General features: G+C 30.0%; 3 protein-coding genes and 1 pseudogene across 3 annotated transcripts in view; 3 read left to right on the forward strand and 1 right to left on the reverse strand.

Moving 5' to 3' along the window:
• The window catches only part of LOC125814458 (cytochrome P450 87A3-like), a 145,993-nt gene that overhangs the window by 71,137 nt on the left and 57,047 nt on the right, over nt 1-17,809 (forward strand). The window lies entirely within an intron of this gene.
• LOC125814483 (NADH dehydrogenase [ubiquinone] 1 alpha subcomplex subunit 6-like) overlaps nt 1-17,809 on the reverse strand; it is a 520,085-nt gene that overhangs the window by 31,932 nt on the left and 470,344 nt on the right. The gene's annotated exons all lie outside the window — the stretch shown is intronic.
• LOC125814457 (cytochrome P450 87A3-like) overlaps nt 524-17,809 on the forward strand; it is a 54,832-nt gene continuing 37,546 nt past the window's right edge. Inside the window, exon 1 of the mRNA XM_049493903.1 lies at nt 524-639. Within this exon, the coding sequence (XP_049349860.1) occupies nt 543-639 (97 nt within the window). The 5' untranslated portion in view covers nt 524-542. The remainder of the gene's footprint in view (nt 640-17,809) is intronic.
• Nucleotides 3,963-10,077, forward strand: LOC125814601 (cytochrome P450 87A3-like; annotated as a pseudogene).

Genomic DNA, 17,809 nt, shown 5'->3' on the forward strand with positions numbered 1-17,809 from the left:
TTTAAAAAAAAATTAATAGACATGAATGGTAACAAAGTCAACAATAAAATGAGTTTACTTTTGAACTTACTAAATTAGTCGGCTATAGCCAACACTAGGGGTGTGGGTATTTTACGGAATGAAAATTTTGGTTCATTAATTTTAATTTTTTATTTTTAAAAATAGTAATTTTATTATTATATAAAATAAATTTAATATGATTTGATATTTTAAATATCGATTTTGACATTTAATAGTGCGGTAAATAGATAATTATAATTTGGTCGACTTCAACTTACATATATACTCATATAATAGAGAATTATGACTTCAACTTTAAAAAAAAAAAAAAACGTCTCAATTTGATTTTTAATCATAATCATGAACAACCCCACAAACAAATGTACAAATAATACACCAAACATTTAACAGAGGATAAAATATATTATTTTGGATCTGGACTACATTATTCCACTGCCTATTTATAGTTTCCCATTTCTTCTAATTATATAAACCACCACATTTTCATATCTTTAATTTACACACAATATATTATCAAGAAAATGTTGTCACTTGGTATTTATATTATTGGATCTTTAGTTGTTATAGTTATTATACATTACTGGAGGAACCCTAAAAGCAATGGAAAACTCCCACCAGGTTCAATGGGTTGGCCATTACTTGGTAAGACTATTCAATTCTTTGCACCAAATACATCATTTGATATTTCTCCCTTTGTGAAGGAGAGGATGCAAAGGTAAAATAACTAATTAAACGTTAATATTATCATTATGTTCTTTACAATAACATTTTGTTATAGCTGTCAAAAATATTTCAACAAATGTCGTCATTATAGAGATGTTTGATGACAAGAGAGACGTGCTCATATGACAATCAACGTCCACCTCAAATCCTAAAATTGTGAGTTCGAATCATCAAGGAGTAAAAAAGATGGGAACTTCACTGATTCGGGATTGATCTCTATATACTCTCTTTATCTGATCAATTTATGTGTCATATTTTCTTTTTTAATTTGTTTAATAGAATGACATACTTTATTTTTGGCATAATATATAAACATGCTCTTTAAATTAGCTTCATCTTTCATTTATGCCCTCCAACCTTGGGTGTGCACCAGTAGTCACTTAGACATCTATAGAATTGAACTAGTAGACACACACGCCCTACTTGTCGTCCTATGTGGCAATTCACTTCTTATTAGGCATCATAAGTGGTGTCATTCATATCCTATGAGACATCATAAGTGGTGTCCTACGTGTACTATGTCACGTAGGAGACATGTGTTTACTTATTTAATTTTATACAAGTTTAAATGCTTACTTGTGTACACCCAAAGTTGAAGGGCATTGATACCAACTGAGGCGAAGTAAAAAGACATATTTATGTATTATGCTTTTATTTTTTTTTGTAAATACAGAAACAATTTAATTTTGAACGTCTCATTCTACATTTGATGAGATGATTTATAGACACACAAATATCTATGGCTTATTTTAGACAACAAATTTCAAAAGTCTTTTTTTGTTTGTTAAACTGCATGCTCAGTCACCATCACATAATTAGAAGACATAATACATAAACATGACCCTTAACTTGGATTCAACGGACAACTATGCCCTCCAACTTTGAGTGTGCACAAGTAGACACTTAAATTTGTATAAAATTAAACAAGTAGACACATATGTCCTACATGACATAATATACATCGGACACCACGTGTAGGACACAAAATTGCCATGTCGGCCGAATGTGTCTATTTGTTCAATTTTATACAAGTTTAATTACCTATTTGTGCACACCCAAAGTTAAAGGTCATAGTTTCCAGCTGAGGTCAAGCTAAGGGTTATGTTTATGTATTATGTCCAATTAGAACAAAGGTCTAATTGCGGCTTCACAATGTATTTATCATACTTTTTTTTTTAATCTTTCTCAAAAAGGATGTCAAACTTCTTTATGTAGATATGATTTAACTTTAAATTTCTATCAACATGAGTTGTGGTGCACGGGTGGGAGTGTTTCACCCTTAACAGAGGTCTCAGGTTCGAGCCCTGGGTATGGAGAAAATCCTGTTGGGAGCGCCACCCCCGAATGAGCCCTGCAGTGCGTGATTCAGATTTAGTCGGAGCTCCAATGTGGACTCCGGACACGGGGTGGTAAACCAAAAAAAAAAAAAAACTTTAAATTTCTCATTTTATACTTAATAAGATGACTTATAGTCACACAAATGTCTATAATTTATTTGAGACTATAAGTTTCTGAAGTATTTCCTTCTTTCTTAAACTACATGCACAGACACCACACAATTAATTGGAACACATTGATCTAAGCACGAGTTCATAGGCTTGACATAATTTAGTAAATCGGAAACAAACGTTATATATATGTTAAAAACAAAATAACTTAATATATGTTTCGCATTAATAATAAATACAAGACTAAAATAGTAAGAGCTTGTTTGGATTGACTTAAAAGTTGGTTAAATTTACTTTTAAGTTATTTTTAACTTTTGAGAGTGTTTGACAAAGTTAAAAATAACTTAAAATAAATATAAAATAACTTTAAAAAAGTTATTAAAAGTGGATACACCTATTTTTCACTTTTTAACTTAAAGTTACTTAAGTTTGACTTTTAAAAACTACTTTTAAAAAGCTAAACCAAACGGGCTCTAAGAGACTAATAATAATAGGCTTAAGTCATCAACAACCCCTTAAAATTGTCCGCATAATTCACTTAGACACCTCAACTAGAACTTGTACCTATTGCACACCTAAATTGTGCAAAACATGTACCTATTAAATACAAAACGCTGATATGACAAAAATAGTGTTCTGTACTTTCATGGAGCACAACTTCGAATAGTATTTTTTTTAAAAAAAAAATACATTTTTCTTCTTTTATTAACACTTGGCACTATAATTAATATAAATTTTTTTCCTTCTTTCATTGATACGTTTTTTTTTTTTTTAAAAAAAATTACCCCACCCCCCACTAGTCATCTTCTTCATCTTTATTAGTTTCCAAGTTTTCTCCATTTTAGCTCCAACACTGTTTTTTAATATTTTTTTGTTTTATCTTTTTCCTTTCAAATCTGAATCAACTTATTGAATGTATGAAAAAAGAAGAAAGAAGATAAATGATTTTTATGCATCAGAGAAAAAAAAGGTTAGCGGGCCGATATTCGTCTATCACTATTTTAGAACAAATATTACAATTCAAATTAAAATGTAAATCCACTAAATTCATCAAAAATGATATACAAAAATTCGGTAGAATTAATTTTGAGCTATCAATTTCTTTTTGTCATCAATCTAAAATGAGTATCCACTGGTCAATTCCCTTTCTCCTTTACTCTTATACCATTCTTTCTCTATGACGTATCTAGTATGAAAATATGTTTTTTTTAAAAGGTTAATCTTCAAGTTATTTAAAAAGAAATTGAATTTTGTGATTTGGGAAAGAATGTATTTAGAAAAGAAGATGAAGATCAAAGGGGGCTGGGAGGAGGTTGGGTAGGGGTGGGGCTGGTAGAATATATTGATATTTTCATTTTTTTATTTTCTTAAAAAAAATAGATATAAAATGTGTTTGAAATAATTTTAATCAAAAAAATATATTTTTTCTATTATTTTAGGGCCCCAATGCCATGTGTTATTTTTTTAATTAGTCAGGTTGCCATGTCAGCGCAAACCTCTTCATATTTTTTGGCTATTATAAAAAAATGTCTAATAGGAATAATTTTTGAATAGTTAAAGGTGTTCAATAAGTACTAGTCTTAGTTGAGATATCTAAGTGAATTATGCAGACAACTTTAAAGGATCGTCGATGACTTAAGCCAATAATAATAATATTGAAAGAGAAACTAATATGCTTAGTATCTTTCCGGCATAATATGTCTCAAAGAGTTTGTATTTTGTTTGCAAATGATATTTGGATTGAAAGCAAAATATTTTATATTTTTTCAGATGATATTTGATCTAACTGGAAAGAAACTTATCAGCTATGATTCTGAGAACTCTACAGAGAATGTGTGTGAAAATTTTACCGCTTTTATAAAGGGATTAATTTCCTTCCCTTTATGCTTTCCTGGAACGGCCTATCACAAGTGTTTACAGGAATTTCTGAGTTTGATTTCTATACACTAATAATATCATAATAATTACATATAATCTCTAATAAAAAGTAATCAGTAACCTGAAAAATAAAATGAATTACCTACTATAAAAGTTAAAAATAAAGTGATCGCATAAAAGTTCTTTACTTTATCAGTATTTATATTATATATTCTCTATAGTATTTCATTATAACATCCAAAAATATAGACAAAATAATACTGTTATAATAATGTTTGACTAAATTTATACAAGTCATGATTGAACTAACTGTTGAAGGTGTTCATTAGGGAAGAAAGAAGATAATGAAGATGCTCAAGAGAATGCTAGAGGAAAGGAAATCACAACCAAGAAAAGAACAAAGTGACTTCTTTGATTATGTATTAGAAGAACTTCAAAGTAAAGACACAATTCTCACTGAGGCAATAGCTTTGGATTTGATGTTTCTGTTGCTCTTTGCTAGCTTTGAGACAACCTCTTTGGCTATAACTTTGGCTATTAAATTTCTTCATGAACATCCAAAGGCTTTGAAAGAATTAACAGTAAGTGAAACCATAATCTTCTTCATCAATTGAACAACATATGCACTTACTTGACAAAGTCGGATTCAGAATTTGAACTTTTTATAATAACGATATCAAGTTTTACAATAATTTCTCTAAACAACAATCAAACACTCCTCAAATGTTTTTCAGGAGGAACATGAGGCAATAATTAGAAGAAGGGAAAATGCATCTTATGGACTTACATGGAAAGAGTATAAATCAATGAAGTTCACATTTCAGGTATATTTAATCTAAATTATAATATTGTCCCTTCCAAGTCTAAATAAATTATCATAAATTAATTAATTTCATTAAAAAAATGTAGTTTATCAATGAAACAGTCAGATTGGCAAATATTGCTCCTTTGATTTTCAGGAAAGCACTTAAAGACATCAACTTCAAAGGTATGTAATTAAAAGACATTAAAATTCATTACCACTTAGTTATTGTGAACAAGAAATCAAGATCTACTCAAGGGAGACATATCTTAATATAATAAGGATTTAATTTATAGAGGTGTCAAAAGGTGTTAACCGAGAGGAAGGTGTAAAGCACTCCTTATTCAAGGGAGACATACCCTCATTAAAAAAAATGACACATATATACCATTTTTGTCTAACAAATGATGCATATATATATTCACTGTCTAATAAATTGTGCATATTTACTGAACTAAAAAAAATAATTCTAAAACGATTTTTAATGCCAAAAATGCCACGCATTTTTGAAAAATAACCTCTTCCATATTTTTACCCCTCCAGACCCGGCTTATATAGACTCGGCCCAACTAAGGAAACTCAATTTATATTTTATTTAGTCATCCCCCTATGATAGTGATGATGATATTGCTTAGTCTGTTATGCTACATGTATTAAAAAAACAATACTAATGATAACAATAACTTTGCAGAAATAAACAACAAAGTTTAAATCATATAATAAAAAATGGAAATTAATAACTGTATATTGTATGAGACAAAAGGGAAGGAAAATCGAGCACTGAATGCACAGTGTCTCCTTAAGAATTTTTTCCCCTCTAGTATCTGAGGTTTAAAGGAATAAATCCTTTCAAGATAGAACAATTCTATTCACCAATGTATTGATACAAAAAACAATGGTGTCGACGAGCCACTCAACGGGAGTAAAGTATACGAATAATTCAATTGTACAAAAGAAGAAGAAGAAGTTCAGAAATTTCGTAAGTGAAAAGTCTACATAATCACAGGTATTTATAGACAAGAAGTACTATTTCCGAAAGTTTGCAACTTTTCAGAAACCACACGACCGTTCATGAAAGTTTGCAACCTTCCAGAACAGTCATGACGGTTCTTGAAAGTTACACCTTTCAGAACAGTCATTTCAAACAGTGGAAATTTCAAATAAAACGGGAAAGACATTTTAAAACACGAGTCGAGTTGGATTGGGTCATTTTGGTTAATTAATTAAATAATTAAAATCGATTAGGACATTACTTAATTAAAATTAATTAAGTAATTAAAAACTTTGTCCAAAAAATAATCTAGCCAAAGTTGTAGCCGAGCGACAATAGCGTGAGGGGTCCCTCTTTCCAACTTTTAACAACTAGTAGAAGTGTTTCCTTATTTAAACACTTGAACTTTTCTTTCCACCACCAATGAGGGAGAATTGCTTTTTACTAATTAAAGCATAAGAGAACACTTCATATTTTCTCCTTTCATCTTCCCTCCATATCCCATTAGTTCTTACTATATACCCAACATAGTCGAACAAGCATCCCAGTCTAAGTCAATAGAGTGATAACTAAATATAGAAGAAGAATTGTACAAAAACTAAAGACTACTCTCAAATAAAAGTATTTGTGAGAGTGATCCAGAAATTAACAGGTTATTAATCAGTCCAAACATGAAAACTCATGTTACCACACTTACTTCTATACACTGAATATATAAAAGAAATATTATCAGTAAGTCACATTAAAGATAGTTAAAGATAACGTTTAAGAATCGGAGAAGGGCCTAAAATACCCCTCAAGTATTTGAATTGGTACAAATTACCCTCCATTCACCTATCGGCCCTAAAATAAATCTGACGTCCACCTTTCGGCTCAAAAATACCCTGATGTCTAACAGATCATACTCATTAGGTGGATGAAGGGCAATATTGTACCAAATCTCATAGTTTAAGGGCATTTTAGGCTCTTTCCGTTAAAATAATTTGAAATTACTTAATATATAAGCTCACATGATTGACTTGATTTTGAACTTCATAGTAAATTTAAAATTGTAAAAAGGTTAGACATCTACTCTCTACACTACTCCCTCCCCGTCCCTTCACTTCCTATCTCTTCCATTTTAATTTTTTTTAATTAAATTTATGACAAACATGAGAGAGAGAAAAAGGAGGAATATAATGATGCATTTATATAGAAATAATTAGTTCAATAAAAGATGACTTAATTAAGCAAATATGTACAAATATTATATTTTTCTTTTGTGTGTACCCAAAATCAAAAATAAAAGAATAAAAATAATCATTTCTCTTATCCCCACCCTCATCCCATCATGACAATAATACTAATTAAAAGAATATAAATATGTGAGTTCATTTCAAGTTTAGTCCCGGATATCCTAATTAAGAATAAGAGATTAAAAAAAAGGAATAAAAGAGAAAATGAAGAAGACATTTGGATAATTGAGAGAAAATTTTATATTAATGAAAGTAATAATTTTTTTAGATGAACAATCAGTGGGGGTAAGTATGGATTTTAGTTGGATCCTCATTTATAAATTGGGTTACGTTATAATAAATTGGGGTTGATTTAAAATAGGCCAATAGAAAAATATCATGAAATTAAATGTTTTTTCAATATTATTTTCAAGTGTATCGAGTCAAAATATGAATCATAAGTGGTTTTATAGAAAAATGAATTTTTTAAAATATCATTTTTATTATTTATTTGAGAAGGGTTTAAATTTGGACCAATCACATTAAGCAATACAATAAATAAATATTTAATAATTTTACTTTAAGGGAGCTATTAAAAATAAGGGTAACTATGAGTCAAAGGATTAATAGCAAGAGTATATTTGAGCCGAAAGGTGGACGTCAGGGGTATTTTAGGGCCTATAGGTGGATGGAGCGTAGTTTTATACCAATTCAAATACTTTAGGGGTATTTTAGACCCTTCTCCGATTTAAGAACATGTTAAATTATATTAATCATGTAAAAAACTCATTATATTATTATTAGAATAAAATAAATTACTATATATAATAAACGTTTGTGAGATGCAGGATATACCATTCCAGCTGGTTGGGCAATTATGGTGTATTCTCAAGCTGTGCACTTAAATCCTGCCAAATATGAAGATTCACTTCAATTCAATCCATGGAGATGGGAGGTGAGTCCTTTGTCGGAAAATTATATTATAATTCGATTTTTCTCAGATTTGTTGAAATTGCTAACAGGGAATAAAGCTAAATGGAGCAACTAGAAATTTTATGGCATTTGGAGGTGGCATAAGATATTGTATTGGAGCAGACTTTGCTAAGGTGCAAATGGCTGTCTTTCTCCATTGCTTTGTGACTAAGTACAAGTAAGTGTTACATAAATATTTGATTTTGGTTTCACTATTTAAGTTAACATTTTTTTTTTGTTTGAATCTTCAGATATATGATGTCTGAAGTTAATATTGACAAAATATAAATGTAGAGATAGGGTGTTCATTCAGTTATTTATGCTTAAAGCTACGTATTTTCCCCCCAAGTACAAGGGCTAAAAGGTTCAACCACTTTTGTCGAAAATGTTTGAAGTTCAGCCATATGAAACTTCAAATATATTTTATATCCAAATTACTTGAAGTTCAGATATAACAAAAATTTATACATAATAGCAGAAATGTCTGAACTTTAGTCATATTTTCTTAATTTACTAAGAAAGAGACATAAATTAATCCCTGAAGTTGTACCGAAAAGTCAGTTACATGCTTAAACTTTTGAGGCGACCTATTACACACTTATACTACTCAAAAGTGAATTTAATACCACCCTCAAAGCTGACATGAAAATAAGATTAAATAAAAAATAAAAAAGGCGTGTTAGAGTAAAATAGAAGGCAATTTTTCCCACCCCCACCCTTCTCCTTCACGTTACCCTACCTTTCTTCTTCCTTCATTTCTTTCTTATCACAAATACTCTTTTTGCTATAGCTAATGTGAAAAATAATTTATTTTTTCATGATAAATTTCCAAGAGAAAAATAGAAAACAACATTGCGGGATAGAAATTCATCGCATAGATCGCGAAGTCGTTCAATTAATTAGGTTCACTGTTCGAAAAAATTTCCGGTGAGACATCTAAAATTGGTCAATCCTTACTATTCACACATCAAATTCGTCAAGTCAAAAACGGATTATTCAATTTATTTTTGTGTTTTTTTGTTGATTGTGAGCATTTGAAATAAGAAATTTTTCGGATCTTTTTTTTTTTTTTGTGTAAAAAGTTTCTGGGTTTTTGCACAAAATTCAATTTTTAATGTATGTTGATAGATCTTTCTTCTCTCTCAGAAAAATTCTCTCTAGATTTTCTTCAAAATCAGTAATAGTAAATCGAGCATTAGTTTTTCAATTGTCTGACTAAAATCTTTGCAAATAAATATTGCAAGTTTTCACTATTCTCCTCTTTGAGCTTGAATGAAATTTGTATATTGTGATAATTTTTTGTGGTGGGTTTGGTGATGGGTGAAAAATTAGTGGTGATATGACTTTTAATTTGATAATGACAATGAAACTCGTAATTTTGATGTGGATGGTGAATTTATGGTTATGATTCTGATGAATTTCAATGATAGTGATGGTTCTGATGGTGAATTTAGTTAAATTTATGATGTTTGTTATCAATTTTTATGATGACAATGGTTGTGGGAAGATTCCGGTGGTGAATTTGATTATGGGTGGTGAAATCTATGGTGGTGGAGAAGTGAATTTGATGATAGTAGCAACAATGATAGTGATTTAATGGAAGGTTTGATGGTGTATAGGGAAGAAGAAGAAATTGGGTGACATGGATTTTTTTTAAATCTGACGTAATTATTGATGTGACAATGACATGGTGATGACGTGGGGCGAGTGTGAAACACTTTCTGATCATGTGATTGGTTGTATGTGCGTCAGGGTTGAAATAAATTCACTTTTAAGTAATTCAGGTGTGTAATAGGTCGTCACAATAGTATAAGCGTGTAACTGACTTTTCGTGAGAAGTTTAGGAGGGAATTTATGCATTTTCCCATTTACTAATTATGCATCACTAATTAAGAAACTATCCTTAAATTAAATTTGGATGTTAAAAAATTCAAGTGGGAAACAGTCAAAGGAGGAGATATAGTACGATCTCCAGGCTTACAATTTCCAAATGGTTATCACATCAAAATCTATGAAAAATATGACTAAGGTACGTATACAGGTGAATTCAGAATTTGAATTTTATGAGTTTCTATAGGAATTTTAAGCTATATTAATATATGATAGTAATATTAATAATTAAGTTCATATGAGCTAAATAACTCTAAATATTTTGGGTATTTCTTAATCCATATACAGAATCTGAGCAAAAATTATTGAACTTGTGAACTCAAGACTGTTAATGTATAAATCCGCCTCTGGGTGTGTGCATAGTATAAGTGCATGTTTTAAAGTTATTATTATGGCGGATTCATAGTTTATGTATGAATAATGTATTTAAAATGCATGTCGATCTAGAAGACACTATCGACACCTATAAAATTCCTTATGTAATATTGTTATGTTAGATGGGAGTTTCTCTAATCATATGAATATGAATGCATTTTGTAGTTCCCTCTTCCATGGTTTTTTTTCTTCTTTTTGTCTTATGATATTATGAAAGTCCACCTAATATTCAAACGGGTATAATAATATCATGCAATGGCGATCTCAGGAATTTTTATATATATATTTATCTCGTTTTGACTTGACATGAAGTTTAACAAAGTAAAGAGAACTTTTGAATCTTGTGATTTTAAATTAATTAAAAATATAATCTTGTCATTTAATCTTATGTCTTAAACATGTCATGTGAAAAATTAGAATTAAATTGTTAAAACAGTTATTGTATTGTAGTGAACTATTTGCATTCATATCTTGGACCAGTCGTGTGATCCTACCGGTGCACTATGGTTTGTGTATTGATATTGCACCTATTCTTTTTCTTGTTGAGTACATGACATCTTCCAGCGGCTGATCCAAGACCTCAGTTAAGAGACACTTGATTTTGAATGCAAGATTGAGTTACATCTTCCAGGTTGCCATGGGTTCTTCTGCATTTTTTTTCTGCCCATCTTTTCGGACATAGACATTAAACCTTAGATTTATATTAGTAGTCGGGGTCACATCCCCATTTTTTACTGTTTAGAGTTTTGGTATGATGACTTTCAGTTCTAAGGGGTTGTTTTTTCGCGTTGACTATTTTTAGACTATTGGATTGAGTTTATGGGGACGCAATCCTTTAGTTGACTAAACTATTCACACTTCTTTTATACGATGAACTTCTCTTATATAAATGGTGTTAGGTTGGTTTGGAGTCAGTCTTTGATTCTCCCACCAGGTGGTTTAGTGTGGATGTCACCCACGATAGTTGGGGTCATGACAAATACCCTCTCGAACTATATCTGAAATTTCAGCGATACACCTAAACTTAACTAGGATCCTATTATCCCCCCCCCCCCCCCAAATCATTTATGTAACACTCCAAAAATTTCTAAGATGAGACCCGAACTATTCTTTAATTATTTGCATAAAAGGTCTTATCGGGTTATTCTTAAATTGCTCATCTATGTAAAGGTAAATTATTTTGTGTAGGAATGATTTTGGATATCGATTAAGGTTGCTAAAAAACTCCCAACACAAAGTTGAGTTGAAAGTTTCCTTACCGATTAAGATTCTCTTTGGATCAACTTCAAACAACCATATCTCTTAGAATATAAAGAGTTACGTGACCCATAACCTATCTAATTAAAGGTATTTGAATCTTCTTTCCAACGCCGCCAATTCGCAATAATCCAAGTTTTGAGTAAAAACTTATGACCATTTTAGTAACCTGATACAGTGAAGTGACGAATTAGCCGGCGGGAAAACATTAAAAAGGGTCGTTTTTGTCTTTTTACCTCTAAGAAAACCCTAAACAAATTTCTTGACTAATGAAAGACCCAAAAAATTAATTTTTCATCTCTTAATTCATCATTCTCTTCTCTCTCAAACCCTAAGGCAAAACTCTAAGGAAAAAAAAAAATCAAAGTAGAAGACTACATTCAAAATTCTTTCAATCTTTTTTCAAGATTCTTCTTCAAGGTAAGTCTTTCTCCAAAATTTCCATCCTTTCCGACTCAAATTCCTCCATACAATTATGAATCACTAATGAAAATCATAATTCTTGGCCAAAGAAATTTCAAGAAACTAATTCAAGAATCTCAAGAAAGGTTTTCTTGATTGTTTACCTTCAAGCTAGGGTTTCAAGGTTTCTAATGAAGTTCTTTTTCAAGATTCTTATTCTTCTAGGTATGTAAGGCTATCATAGTGTTGGACTAGTTCGTCCTGACGCCCTACATCTGCTTTCAAATCAGTAAATGAATAATCTAGAATTCTATCCCTAGATTTGAGTATTCTTGAGATGCGATTTGAATTCTTGAGTTCATGTTTCTTTTTGAAATTTTATTCCTAATTATTGAATTTCTATATGTTATGTATTGATATTCTTGGGTTGATTCGTTCATGTCTATATTTCAACATGAACCATATGAATTGAGTATTCTTGACATGACTAGTATCATTGAGTCTTGAGTTCCGAGTTCTTGAGTCCTTGAGTTCTTGCGTTCTTGAGTTCTGAGTATTGAGTTTCCATATTACTTTTAAGACCCCTGAGTTGAGTCATTCATGTCCATAATTCTACATGAACCCTATGAATTGAGTTATAAATTTTGAGAAGCTTTTTAAAGCTAACATTTGAGTTTTAGATTGAGTTTTTGAGAAAGTATAGATGAGTTTTGAGAAAGATCTTTTAAAAACATGATTAGTATGACTGTCGAGTATGCCATCAATGTTTAAGCAGTATGGTATCAAGATATATCATTAATGATCATATCACAATATGATTTTTGATATATTTTTGAGAAAGAGTTTTTAAGTTTGAATTGAGCAAGAGTATAAGGGAACTAAGTATTCCCAAATGTATTTGTTTTTACAATGATAAAAGAGAAACTTTGATTTCTAAATGAGTTATAAGTTCAAAAGATATTTCAAGAGCAGTTACCTCTTTTAAGAGGGCAGTTTGAACAATTATCTCAAACCAGAGGAAGAATTATGTTTTTAAACATATGAGCATAAGTTATATATATTATTGGGAGTAGTATTGAGCTCCGATATGGGGATGAGTTCAAACAACTCAAAATCCGCATAAACCATGTATGCCAACATGGGTAAAGGATCATACTTTTTAGATGATTCTTTATTGCTTTTAAACATAGCTTAGTGGATCCACTTAGTTGAGATGTTCTATATCCTGATAAGGTATATGACAGTTCTGACAGCGTGGGCGAGACGTTGTATCATCACGTAACTCATAGTGATGGTTGTCGGTTAGAGAATCTCCCAATAGAGTTAAAATGTATTTTTATATAGCGAAAATACATAGAAACCCCCTTAAACTATGAATCTTTTTTTAAAAAGACACTTAAACTTTGTGGGGGTCTTAATACACCCCTAAACTAGTTTAAAGTGAAATTATTGAACCCTTTTTTGACATTTAATACAGAGAGTGTATAACACTCACCTGAAGAGTGTGAAAACTAAAATAAGTTTGATTAAACTTTTTTTTTTTGCAATATTTTTTATTAAATATATAAATAATCTTTTATTTTAGTGTTATTTTTTTTTCTTTCTTCTCCTTCCTAAGCTTCGGTCTTCACCATTGTCCACTGAAGGAGATAATGGCTTCAAGGTTTTTTTTTCTTCTTTTTCCATTCAAATTAGATTTTGACAGAGATTCAATTGTAATTGAATAACACAGTCTCAGTCCATCAATAAAATGCATTTTTAGTTCGGCCATCGGCAAAAAATTTCATTGACAACTAGCTGATTTTCTTTGCGATTGCGACGATTAAAGATTTATTGTTTCATCCTCAGATTTTTTTTCTCCTCCTTCTTGGCCGGTAGGGGTGAGAAGTGCCGGAAAAATGATGCAACGTCGAAGAAAAAATCACATTTCAAGTGACTTCTGATCAATTACGTACGGGGCTGAAATCATGTTCAAACCAACAAAAAATTATCTCATCTGAACCTGAAGAGAGAATTTATGTTTTTCGAAATACAACCCATGCTGATTTAGAGCAAAAATCAATACTAAAATCACAAAAAAAAAATTAATAGAAATTTTAATTTGAATTTTTTTTAATTTGACAGCGGATTCAATTTCCCAATTTCAATTTTGATTTGGTGATAGAAAAAATGAAAATGGTGTTGTGGCAACAAGATTGTTAGCTAAGAAGACCCAACGAAGAAGACCAAAGGCTGAGGTTAAGCAAAATTGAAGAAGAAAATGAAAATATCTAATTAAAACTAAGAAAGAAAGAAAAAAAACATAAATAAAAACAAAGAATAGAAAATTATATAAAATTGACATGTGGCAAGCAGTTGTTGGTGTGTGCATTCACCTTCTTTCTTATAAGTGAGATTGACCCAAAAATTAGATATTTATATCACTTTTAAATTGTTCAATGGGGTACTAGGACCCTTGTAAAGTTTGAGTGTCTTTTTAAAAAATGTGCTATAGTTAAATGGGGTAATTATGTATTTTCTCTTTTATATATCACTTATTATGTTGAGTTCAGAGATGAGAAAGTATTTTGTAAAACTTTAAATGATTTAACTCATTTATTTCTTTACGTTCAGCTTGAGTACATTGTTATCTATTGCAGTCCTTTCTTTAAGTTATTTGTTATTCAGCTATATTACATACTCGTACATTTAATGTACTGATGTCTTTCAACCTGCATCTTTTAATGATGCAGATACATGTTATTAGGATCCTCACCACGAGACTGTTGAGATCACTTCATCCGCTTGTCTACTTATGAGTGAGTCCTTGTATACATTAGAGGCTTCATAAATAGACAATTTTGGAGAGTCTTTCAGTTTCAAATATGTTATTTAAAACTTATGTTTCATACTCAGTATATTCAGTGAAATTTTGAGAATCAATAAACTGTTTTTAAACGTTTCTTTCAATATGATACTTATGTACACTTGAGTTAGTTTTCCGCTTGTAGTCAGCCAGGATGAGGGTACGTTTGAGGGCCAACAATGGTTCTCGAGTGCCCGCCACATCCAGAGTGTAGGCTCAAATTGTGACAATTTATTTGTGTTTTGTGGTCTTTTGATGCTGACAATATGCCATCATGCTCCCACACACCTCATAATAGTGCAGTCACGCAAGGTGTCATGTCAGTATAAAAGGAGCACAAAAATACAAAATAAACTAGTTTGGGGCGGGGGATGAGAGAGGATCATGGTTAAATTTAAATGCATTGCTGATATATATATATATATATATATATATATATTTCATAAACAAGGTGATGTGGCACCTCTCTATGATCTCCATTTGCATTTATTTTTTTTCTTCTTTTTTGGCTTTTCTTTCACATTTAAATTAATTATTTTATTGTAAAAGTAAATTATTCAATTTATTACAAATAAATATTATATTAAGGGAGAAACATTTACAACAAAGACTCCTCACATGCCAACTTACAAGGAGTCATTATTCATAACTCATACCTCTCTAATTTATTGTTCTTCTTCTAATAACAATTACAAAATAATAATTTTTTAAAAATATTTTAAATATTTTTATCTTTATTATTTAATTTATTTTAAAGGTTTTTTTTCCTTTTTTCTTCTTTAAATCAATTATTTTATTATAAATGTATTACTTAATTTATTACAAAAGTTTATATATAATATAAAGCTAGATAAAAACATCTATATAATAATAATAATAATTAAAAAAAATAATGATAAAATAATAATAATAATAATAATAATAATAATAATAATAATAATAACAACAACAACAACAACAACAACAAAATAGCAATAATAATAATAATAAAATTAAAAATGATGATGATGATGATGATGATGGCAATAGCAATAGCAATCTTTCTACATGTGGAATATTTGGCTAACTAGAAATCACAACTACCACAACAAGAAGAGTATTGATATCCCAACGAAAATGCCAATGGATAAAGCATTGAAATATTATTACTTGGCATGTAATAAAACAGGAAAGAAAGGAGAAAACAAGGAGATCAAAAGGAAATGGATACCTCCCGAGATAGGACTAACACTCAACATCGATGGCTCCTTTGATTACGTAACAAAAAGTGGAGGAGCAGGGGGAGTTTTAAGGGACATTTTGGGAAATTGGGTAGCAGGCTTCGCAGCTAAGATAAATGTCAATGACGCACTACATTCAGAGATCATGGCTTTACTATTGGGAGCCAAATTAGCCAATAAAATGTGTATCAACACACTCCAAATAGTAACTTACTCAACGCAAATCATCGACATAATTAAAAATGGTCATAACTCTTATTCTAACATTATAGCTGAATGCAGGGAATTGCTCCAACAGTTGTGGAGCCCGCGGATCAGCCATAACTTAAGGGAATTAAATGAGGTGGCCGACCTACTAGCAAAGGAAGGCGCAAAACTCACTAAGGAGCAAACTTTTGTGGAATGGACTAAGCCCCTGGATTTCGTTTTGAAGAAGATAGAATAAGATAAGAAGGGGATTTCTTTTGTTGTAAATAAACTAACAAGTTCTATGTCGGATAAATGTACTACTACTAATATAGATATAGTTGTAGGTTGCAATACTACTTTTTGCCACTTGACTTGTATGGATGCATAACTAATATATATAATATTTCTCTTTTCAACCAAAAAAAAAAAATAGCAATAGTCGGAGAGCCAAATGGAGCTCCGGACACCGGGTGGAAAACCAAAAAAATAAATAGTGATAGGAATAGCAATAACAATAATAACAAGAATAATAATAATAAATAAATAAATAATACGAAATAATAATAAAATAAAAATAAAAATAAAAATAAAAATAATACTAACAATAATAATAATAATAATAATTAAAAAATAATAATAAAATAATAATAATAATTAAAATAACATTAGCAATAGCAATAGCTATAACAATATCAATAGCAACAGAAATAGCAATAACAATAACATTAGTAATAATAATAATAATAAGAGAAAAGGGCCTGATATACCCCTCAACTTTGTCATTTGAACCTGATATGCTCCTCGTTACGAAAGTGGTTCATATATACCCTTACCGTTATACAAATGGCTCACATATACCCCTACCGTTACAAAATGAGCTCACATATACCCTTCATTTAACGGAAGTGAAAAAATTAGTTTTAAATTTATATTTTTGACTTTTGATTTCTTCAAAAAAAAATTATGGGTATATATGATTTTTCTAGAAAATTTCAAGGTATATTTTTTTTTCGGACATAAATTATTTTTTGACTTTTTGATTATCATTATTTGAGTTTCTTTTTCTTATTTTATTTTTTCTTTCATTCCTTAGTGTAAAGAAAAAAATTTAAAACTATTTTTTTGTGGCTATATTATAATCTAAAACTATTTTTGCGAAAATATTGTAATTTAATTTTTGTATTTGAAGAAAAAAATTGGGTCATCTATAATAAATTTTACAAGAATATTAGATAAATTTAAATAAATTTGACCATCAAATTAATAAATCTAAATTAGTCATTGAAACAAAAGAGAGTTAAAAAAAAATAATATATGTTTGAGGAGGATTAAATATACCCATATGGGATTATATTTTTTTAAAATAATTAAAAAAATTAAACTAATTTTTTTTCACTTCCGTTAGAGGAAAATGGTATATGTGAGTCATTTGTATAACAATAGGGGTATATATGAGCCACTTTTATAACGAGGGGTATATCAGCTCTAAATGACAAAGTTAAGGGGTATATCAGACCCTTTTCCCTAATAATAATAATTAAAAAAAAATAGATATAGCAATAGCAACAACAATAGCAATAGC

Source organism: Solanum verrucosum, unplaced genomic scaffold, assembly GCF_900185275.1.
Source record: "Solanum verrucosum unplaced genomic scaffold, falcon-dt-bn FXZP01000268.1, whole genome shotgun sequence".
Classification (NCBI taxonomy): Eukaryota; Viridiplantae; Streptophyta; class Magnoliopsida; order Solanales; family Solanaceae; genus Solanum; species Solanum verrucosum.